We start from the raw sequence: 9608 nt of genomic DNA, 5'->3' as shown, positions 1-9608 counted from the left end.
TCATGATATACCATGGATTTTACCCGTTTTTAACCATGGTATACTAGTATTTTATTATATATTTAATCTGTTTTCTAGCCTGTTAGGTATGTTTTCAGGTTCAGGAGCATTTTGTGAGAAAGTGATGTTTTTGGAGCATTTTGGAGTGCAAGAGATGATACACCCGAGTTGACCATTCAAGACTAAGTCAGAAGTCAACATTGCGATTATAATCGATCGATACTCATCTTGAGTTGTCGATCGATGTAGCTGAGAAGATCCGTGTACTAGAAGATTATAATCGATCGATACACATTCAATGTTGTCGATCGATATCGAGGACGAAATGGTTTAGCCGACTACTTCACCAAGACTTTACCAAATTACGAGATTGCCCCTGACGAGTTTTTAACCTAATGGAAATGCTTAAATATTCCTGCTAAGTGTTTTTGACGGCAACCTTAAAACTTCGAAAGAAGCAAGCATTTAACAACCCTCAAAGCAGAGATTGTGAGAGAGAGACTAGATTTTTATTTGTTTGAGAGAGATTGGAGAGATTTCTCATCTCTTTTTGTATTTCTACTTTATTCTATCTATGCAATTCTTTCATCTATCTATTGTCATGAATTGTTTAGCTATGTCTGAGTAGTCTACTTGTTAGATCTAGGGTTTAAATAGGTTTGTGGGATTAGCCCCAAACTATAATTGCTAAGTTGTGATACTTGTTGGGGATGGATTGTCACCATATCCACAAGGCCCAGCGAACAGGCGGCCCATTTCCATCGATTGAGGCACGATCGGCTTGAAGCCGGCTCCCGACGAGCCGCGACTCGGCTTTTAACTACTTTAGCTAGAAGACGAGGAACCGAGGAGAGCGACCAAACGGATCGGGCCGAACAGTTGTTTGAATCAGGCCTGCAGGCCGAAAGGCCCACGAGAAAGGAGACGAATTAGGTTAAAAGCAACCGACTTAGGAGACTATATAAGGAGTTGAGGACAAGAAGAAAAAGGCATCACCACTTTGACACACAGACTTGCGGCTAGATTAGGGTTTCCATTACTCTCTTTGTATCTCGCCGCTCTCTTGTACTTCCGGCTAGAAGCTCTCCGAGCATCGACTAGCCGACTTTCTTACTCTTGTACCCTCGTTATTCCGACTCTAATAAAACGTCTCCATTCGGCCCACTCTTGAGTTCTTTTACTTTCTGTTGACCAAACTCACCTCAAACAATTGGCGCCCACCGTGGGGCCTGATCAGAGTAACGTTTCTTAGACCGATATGACGACTGGGGACTCGAACCCTGGTACTTCCGGCGAAGCAACCGAGCTTACGCCTCCGCCTCCTCCTCCTTTTCTCTCATCGGACTTTATGAGCTCCGTGATGGCGCGCCTCGCACACCAAGAAGAAGTCCAGAAAACGACGAACGAGCAGCTCGCAGCCCTAGTAGCTGCTCTCACCGCTCCCGCTGGACCGACAAGTCGATCCCAGCCCGTCTGCCGCCACCTCTTCTATACGCCGGCAGAAGACCATGCAGTCGACGAATCCGACCCTAACAGGCCTCCCACCGCCTACCCTACTCCGGCGACAGCAGACCCGACGACGATTCGCGAGATCGCCGAACTCAAACTCAGCCTTCAATAGATGAGTTCGCAGATCCATCAAGCAAAGAGCGCAGCCCCTCAGATTGACAGCGTCATTGCCTCCACTTCGTGCTCCCCTTCGCTAGCGAGTTAACCAGAGTCCAACTCCGCAAAATAGAAAAGCTCCGCCTCCCTGAGTACAAACCCGGTGGCGACCCTGTCGAGCATCTAACAGCCTTCAATATAGCAATGGCCAGAGATCGTCTTTCCGACGAAGAGAAGGACGCAGGATACTGTCAGCTCTTCGTCGAAACACTAAACGAGCAAGCGCTAACCTGGTCTCGCAACTCGGCGAGAACTCGATTCGAAGCTTCCGAGACCTCTCGGCTGTGTTCCTCAAGACTTACATCATGTTCACTAAGCGAGCAGCAACCGCTTCAAGCCTATGGAACAAAGGACCAAAGGCTTAAAGACTACATGGAAAAGTTCAAGACGATCGTTTCCAGAGTCGATGTTCCCGATCACATCGCTATCGACGCCTTGATGAACACTCTCCTCGTCAACTCGAAGTTTCGCAAGGACTTGTATTCCAACCCTACGACTTTGCTCCCTGACGCTATCGCCAGGTCTCACAACTTCATCCGAATGGAAGAAGACACCAAGGCGATAATCCGAAAGCAGAACGCAGCCAAGCCTGCAGCAGCCAAGAGTGCGGGTGCTCGGACCTAGCCGCGCCAGCACGCACCAAGCGATACTGGCAACAAAAAGGGCGGCCTCCTCTACGTCGTAGACGAGAACAACGCTCCTGTTTCGATTATGGTCATGCACGACAAAAAATGGAATGTTTATCAGCGAGAAACCGATTCTCCAGATGCGTCTCCCAGCACCCCGAGTGCTGGAACCGTAGCCAAAGTCGATTCGGCGACAGGACCGACCAAAACGCCCATCGACCTCACAAAGCATTGCAAGTATCACGACGTCAAGGGGCACAATACGACTGAGTGCAAATCCCTTTACGCTCAGTTCCTCTCCTCGATCGAAAGCGGGGATTACAAGATCCAGCCTCCGAAACCCATGCAAAAGGGCGAGAACAGCTGGAGCAGGAACAAAGACAAGAAAACTCAGCGAAAATCGCAGGGCAAAAACCGTAAAAGCGATAAACAACCAAAGGACGCGGATAAGGCTACCCGAGAGACCGACGATGACGAAGATTCAGCCGATAATGATCAGCTGGCCAATCGCCAACGCATCAAAGTGATCCGCGTCCAACCACAAGGAGAGATCGAACCAGGATCCTCGTCCGACGAGGAGGACGACATGAAAACTTCCCAAAGTACCACAGACCTTCGGTTCCTCCTCGAACGAAAGCTCAAATCTACTGCCGAGGAAACACCAATCTCCACCGATCTCCGCCTACGGATCGACTCGAACCGAGCCGCGAAAGCTTCGGCGCAAGAACTCCCTCACCAGCAGTCTGCCGAAAAGCCAAACTGCGATTTGCGAGAAAAACTCAACGCGAAGATCGGTGATCTGCGGACAACCCTCAACCGCAAGAAGAGAGATACCGCCGAAGCGAGTAGCGACCTTCGCGACGTGCTCCGCGCAAAGCGTGTACAAACCCGTCCTCGGATAAACGTCATTATGGGCGGATCACCTCTTTGCGGCGACTCGGTTAGAGCAGTCAAGGACTATCGCAGGCAAGCCACTACTTCCCAACGATGGCCCCAGAAGTAGGCAAACGATCAGCCGATCACCTTTTCGTCTGATGACACACTCGGCATACACCTCCCTCACAACGATCCTCTGCTCATCGACACCGGTAGCTCGGTCGATATCATTTTTCGCGAAACCCTCGTGAAAATGGGAATCGATCTCAACGACGTTAAGCCCTCTACTCGGACCCTGACAGGATTCAACGGATCTTCCGAGGTAATCGCCGGCACGATCCGCCTCTCGGTCCATGCATGCGGAGTCACGCAAACGGTCAAGTTCTCCGTGGTCGGCTCCAAAGCTCCTTATCACGTTATACTTGGCACCCCATGGTTACATTCGATGCGAGCAATCGCATCAACGTACCATCAGTGTGTTAAGTTTCCAGGATCCGACGGATCGATCAAAACTCTGAAGGGGGACCAGCAGGCTGCACGAGACCTCCTGATCGCCACGGTTAAGATTCAGCGCTACCAGTCACTTGTCAACTCAATCTCTCCCCTTGCGAGCAAAGTTTGTCCGCAGAAGGAAGAGGTTCTAGAAATACAGGTTGATGACTTGGACCCGAGCAAATCCGTCCGAGTGGGCGCGTTTCTATCCGACGAAATGCAACAGAAGATCCTCGAGTTTCTAAAGCAAAACTTGTCCTCATTTGCTTGGACAATGTCCGATATGAAAGGAATCGATCCAGCCATCACAACTCACGAACTTAACGTTGACCCCAATTTCAAGCCCATCCGCCAGAAGAGAAGAAAGTTGGGCCCGGATCGATCCAAGGCAGTCGTAGAAGAAGTCGAGCGTCTACTCGGCGCTGGTTCGATTACCGAAGTTCGTTACCCGGAATGGCTTGCCAATCCGGTGGTCGTTAAGAAGAAGAACGGCAAATGGCGCGTCTGCGTCGATTTTACCGATCTCAACAAAGCATGTCCTAAGGATAGCTATCCGTTGCCCAGCATCGATCGCCTAGTCGAATCGACAGCCGGCAACGAGATGCTGACGTTCATGGATGCCTTCTCGGGCTACAACCAGATCCTGATGCACCCGGACGATCGGGAGAAAACTGCATTCATCACCGACCGAGGAACTTACTGTTATAAGGTGATGCCCTTCGGACTGAAAAACGCCAGAGCAACCTACCAGCGGCTTGTCAATCAGATGTTCGCCGACCAGCTGGGAAAGACGATGGAAGTCTACATTGACGACATGCTCATCAAATCCCTCCGAGCTGACGACCACCTAATGCACTTGAAGGAATGCTTTGAAATCCTAAACAAGTACGGGATGAAGCTGAATCCCGCCAAGTGCACTTTCGGCGTCTCCTCGGGCGAATTTCTCGGTTACATCGTCACGCAACGAGGAATAGAAGCCAGTCCGAAGCAAATCTCAGCGGTCCTTGATCTCCCAAGTCCGAGAAACCGCCGCGAAGTGCAGCGACTAACAATACGCATCGCTGCGCTCAATCGCTTTATCTCCCGATCTACCGACAAGTGTCTCCCCTTCTACGACCTCCTCCGAGGGAACAAGAAGTTCATTTGGGATGACAGGTGCGAGGACGCCTTCACTCAACTTAAGCAGTACCTGACGACTCCTCCCGTCTTAGCAAAGCCAGATGTCGGGGACGTCCTATCCCTCTATATCGCGGTCTCCTTAGCGGCTGTTAGTAGCGTCCTAATCAAAGAAGATCGAGGCGAGCAGCGACCGATTTTCTACACGAGCAGAAGGTTGACTGGACCGGAAACCAGATACCCAACCCTTGAGAAACTGGCTCTGGCCGTCGTCGATTCTGCGAGGAAATTACGACCTTACTTTCAATCACATTCCATCGAAGTCTTAACCGACCAACCGCTCCGCACCGTCCTGCAAAATCCCAACAGAGCTGGCCGGTTGACTAAGTGGGAGATTGAACTGGACGAGCTCGACATCACGTATAAATGCCAAACAACCGCCAAGTCCCAGGTCCTCGCAGATTTCCTTGTAGAGCTCACACCCGATCTTGCGCAGGACCTCGACGTTCCAAACCCCAACTGGATCCTCCACGTCGACGGGTCATCAACGAGCGAAGGATCAGGTGCACGAGTCCAACTTCAGTCACCTACGGGAGAACTCATTCGACAATCTTTCAGTTTCGGCTACCCGGCCGCCAACAATGAGGCGGAGTACGAGTCACTGATCGTGGGCCTCCGTCTCGCCCGAGCCGTTAAAGCCAAACGCTTGAGTGCTTATTGCGACTCGCAGCTCGTCGCTAGCCAGTTTAGTGGCGACTACGATGCCCGCAACGACCGAATGGATGCATATCTCCGGGTAGTCCAAGAACTTGCCAGGGAATTCAATTTCTTCGAACTTACCAAGTTTCCCCGAGGAGAGAACGTTTGCGCCGACGCGTTAGCTGCACTCGGGAGCAAACTCCATGACCAAGTCAAGAGGATGATACCCATACATCGAATCGATAGACCGAGCATCGGCGCTCATTCCGAGGAAAGTCCTCCCACTGCACCAATCTCCGCAGCAACTCGACGATCCACTGACGGTCCCAACGACACCGAGATGCCCGATTGTGACGACACCCCGATCGATTGGCGAGCAGAGTTCCTCGACTATCTCATCCGCGAAGAGTTGCCGACCGATAAGTGGGCGGCGAGGTGCCTGATGAGACGCAGCACCCACTACGTCGTTATGAACGACGAACTTCACCGAGTAACCGCGAACAAGGTACACTTGAAGTGCATCCAAGGTGATGAAGTGCGCCGAGTGATGGCAGAAACGCACGACGGAGCAGGAGGAAACCATTCGGGAGGCCGAGCTCTCGCCCTCAAGGTTCGGAGCTCGGGCTTTTTTTGGCCATCCATGAACACCGACTGCGAAGCGTATGCCCTACCGAGCTGTTGCGGACATCTGCAGCTCCGTATCCATTCATGCGATGGGGCATGGATATCATCGGGCCGATGCCAAACTCCCGCCAACGTCGCTTTATCCTGGTCCTCACCGACTATTTCACTAAGTGGATCGAAGCCGAAGCCTTCTCTCAAGTGACGGAAAAGAAAGTCCGCACCTTCGTCTGGAAAAACATCATCTGCCGTCATGGCTTACCATACGAGATCGTGACGGACAATGGCTCTCAATTCATGTCTGGGAACTTCAAGGGATTCTGCAGCAAGTGGAATATTCGCCTGAGTCCTTCAACTCCCCTTTACCCGCAAGGAAACGGACAGGCGGAATCCTCCAATAAGATTATCATCGATGGAATCAAGAAGCGGCTCGACCTCAAGAAAGGCCATTGGCCGACGAACTGGACGGTGTCTTCTGGTCGCATCGGACGACTCCTCGTGGTGCGACCAAATCCACCCCTTTCTCCCTTGCTTACGGGATGGAAGAGATGGCCCCTGTAGAAGTCAACGTGACGAGTCTTCGCTGCGCCAAGATGCCTCAGTTCGTCAAACTCAACCAAGCCATTCTCCTCGACGCCCTCGACGAACTCGAAGAGAAACACGATCAGGCACTTCTCCGGATCCAGAATTATCAAAACCAGATCGAAAGTTACTACAACAAGAAGGTCAAAGCACATCCTCGGTGATCTTGTCCTCCGGAAAGTGTTTGAAAACATTAAGGAGCTGAACGCTGGAAAGCTAGGAACCAACTGGGAGGGACCCTACAAGATAACTCGAGTCGTCAAACCCGGCGTCTACCGACTCGAGACTTCCCGCGGAGAGGCAGTCCCACGAGCTTGGAACTCAATGCACCTTCGTCGTTTCTACCAGTAGAGGCAACTCTTACATCTCTTTATTGGAAACCGAACCGAGTGAATTATCAGCAGGTCACTGTTCACTCAAAAAAAAAAACCGAGTAGATGCACCTAACAGTCACTTCTACTCGTCCGAGTGAATGCGCTACCATAGCCACTTTCACTCGGTCAAACGAACTACGAAAGGCTTGATCCTCCTCCGAGGTACGTAGGCATCCCTTCACAGGGTCCAGCCCCAACCAAAACAAAGTCCAAACCTTTTTACACAGGAATGACGAACAGTCACTTTCTCTGAACAAACGATGCCAGCCCCTTTTTCAAGCGGAGCACGAGCACTCGCCCAACTTAATCGACTGGGTCTTGATCAGACGTCAGTCGAAGGGAATAACAGCCTCGCGTCACCTGTGCGTCGCGCACTGACCGGCTACCTGATGGAAATTTTAGACCAAGTCTAACCGAAGAACGACGGTTTGGCCGACCAATAGTTCTCTCGGTTACTGCACTGCGTCTCGAAACCTTTTCCTCGGTAATTCAATAGAACGGTTAAAAGTTTCTTTGTATTTACTTAAACGACTACTTGTAAAAGTTTTGTTGAATAAGCAAAAAATATAAACGAGCAACTGCCTTTTAATCTCCTGTTCTATCTGGATAAGGGGGGGGACTCGCTGGCAAATGCGAGTAACCGCCCAAACGATTCCATTGCTCGGTTAAGAGTAGAACAAAAGCAATCTGTACGTTTCTAAGTTTGGACGACTTACTGAAATATATAAGAAAAAGGTTCAAGTCTAAAATAAAATCGAAGGCAGTGGTTCGTTCAACAAAAGGCATTTGCCAAAAAAAAAAAAAAAAAAAAAAAAGAAAAAAGAACACAACAGTTTCTAAAGCAAACAAGGCCGAACGGCCGAAATCTTCTACAACAAACATTTAAAATCATCCCGAGACAGGGGGATCCTTCTCAGAACGCTCTCCACTCGCGCCAGAGTCCGTCAGCTCGAGTGACGGCGAATCGGTGACATCAACCACCTTAGTCGGCATACTTGAGATAGGCATCTCAAGAGATGGCTCGCTTGTCCCTTCAACGACTGCATCAGGGCGAGCTGGCGATTGGACGGTATCGAGCAAATCCTTCGATGGCTCGTCGGATTGATCTCCCGGCTCACGGACCGGAGTTCGGAGGGCTTTAGCAGCCTCGGAATCGATCAAGTCCATATTCGATCCGAACTTGTTGACTTTGTCCAGAATCTCCTGGATAGCGAACCTCGATTCCAACACGAGGGGAGAGAGAGCAAGATCCTCTTCTGGGAGGACCCCGATGTCTAGGCGTTTCACCTCGCCATCATAGTGCTTCTCCTGGACGGCGTAGGTATTGATGGATTCTTGAAGGATGTCCTTCCCCGTCGACTTCATTCCCTCGAGACAGCGCCGCATTCCGCGCGCTTGACCGAGCATGCACCTCGCATCCTCGAAGTTGTCACGGCGAGTCTCCCAGTCTCGAATCCTCTGGAAACGAGCAGCCGCCATTCCATGCATCGCAGCCATCACTCGGATCCGCTCGTGAGTAACCTCATAGCGACGCGATTCTCGGAGACGGTCCATCTCTTTGGAATGCTCTAAGGCAGCGGCAGCCTTCTCCTTCTCGAGGGTCTCCTTCTCGTTCGCCAACTTGGTTTTCTCCTTCTCGAGTGTCTTGACCAACTCCCGGGCTCGCTTCAGCTCCTTGTTCATGGCTGCCTCCTTCTGGAAGAGCTCGTCCCTGATAGCCTCCTCCCGAATAACCGCCTTGTTTTTCTTGCGCAACATGTCCTCTAAGGCGCGAGTCGCTTCCTTGCTGTTGCGTCTCTGCCTATCGATCACGCCATAGGTCCTCTTCAAATCCTTGTCGTACTTACCGACGATTACGTTCCAATCCCCTTGGCTCTGCAACACATCAAAAGAGAAGATTAGTGAGACAACCAAATTAGAAGAAGACGAGGAACGGACACAACGCGAGATCCATCATTACCCTGACCGAAGAGCCGGCGGCGACGCAGTAGTCGTCTTGGAAGACAAGGTCCTTTACGAGCGGGAGATGATCGGAACTCCCTCGAACCTGGCGGACAAAGCGAGCGCACTCCTTGTTGCTACAAACAAGGGGAGTATCACGCTTGTAGATGAAGTCGACTTTATCCGGACAAAACCCCTGAAGGTTCTTCGGCACGACTCCCTTCTCCTGCGGAGCTCTCGGGGGCGATTTGCTTGATCCCCCTGCGGCGTCGCGCGCTGCTGCCTTTTCAGGAGAAGTAGCAGCAGTCGGAACTTCTGAGGTTCCTTGCTCCGCATCTGGCGCCGCCTCCTGCTCCGAGGATTCGCCGGTCCCCTTCTTCTTGCTCTTCTTTGACTTCTTCTTTTTCTTTGCCTTCGAAGAAGTCTCCTGGCCATCCTCTGCTCGGTCGCCACCAAGATGAACCAATATGTAAGAAGCTTGATTGGGAACCACTAATCAGTGGAGAATAACCCGGAAAATGAATAAATCTCATAGGAGTTGTGAGTAAGAAGATATCCCACTTTCTATCTAGGTGATTCCAGATTAGCCTGTTCGGACATATGGCAATATCCTCAT

The 9608-nt window shown here is 51.0% G+C and overlaps 2 protein-coding genes across 2 annotated transcripts; one reads left to right on the top strand and one right to left on the bottom strand.

The window, feature by feature from the left end:
* The first annotated feature begins 3420 nt into the window (after window positions 1-3420).
* On the top strand, window positions 3421-6300 carry LOC108858710 (uncharacterized). The gene has a single exon (XM_057001652.1). The coding sequence runs from the start codon at window positions 3421-3423 to the stop codon at window positions 6298-6300; it is 2880 nt and encodes a 959-aa protein (XP_056857632.1).
* Window positions 6301-7939: 1639 nt separating this feature from the next.
* LOC130506953 (meiosis-specific protein ASY2-like) lies at window positions 7940-9430 on the bottom strand (the record flags this gene model as incomplete). The annotated part of the gene is made up of 2 exons (XM_057001653.1): window positions 7940-8926; window positions 9012-9430. Coding segments are annotated over 2 exons (1406 nt in total), but the record flags the coding sequence as incomplete, so codon positions are not given.
* Between the last annotated feature and the right edge of the window lie 178 nt (window positions 9431-9608).

Source organism: Raphanus sativus, unplaced genomic scaffold (genome assembly GCF_000801105.2).
Source record: "Raphanus sativus cultivar WK10039 unplaced genomic scaffold, ASM80110v3 Scaffold3821, whole genome shotgun sequence".
Lineage (NCBI taxonomy): Eukaryota > Viridiplantae > Streptophyta > Magnoliopsida > Brassicales > Brassicaceae > Raphanus > Raphanus sativus.
The sequence above is the reverse complement of the archived record's forward strand: the minus strand, read 5'-3'. Positions and strand labels throughout refer to the sequence as shown.

Bases quoted from the DNA above. Each gene is read 5' to 3' on its own strand.
- LOC108858710 (XM_057001652.1), top strand. From the start codon at position 3,421: ATGGGAATCGATCTCAACGACGTTAAGCCCTCTACTCGGACCCTGACA.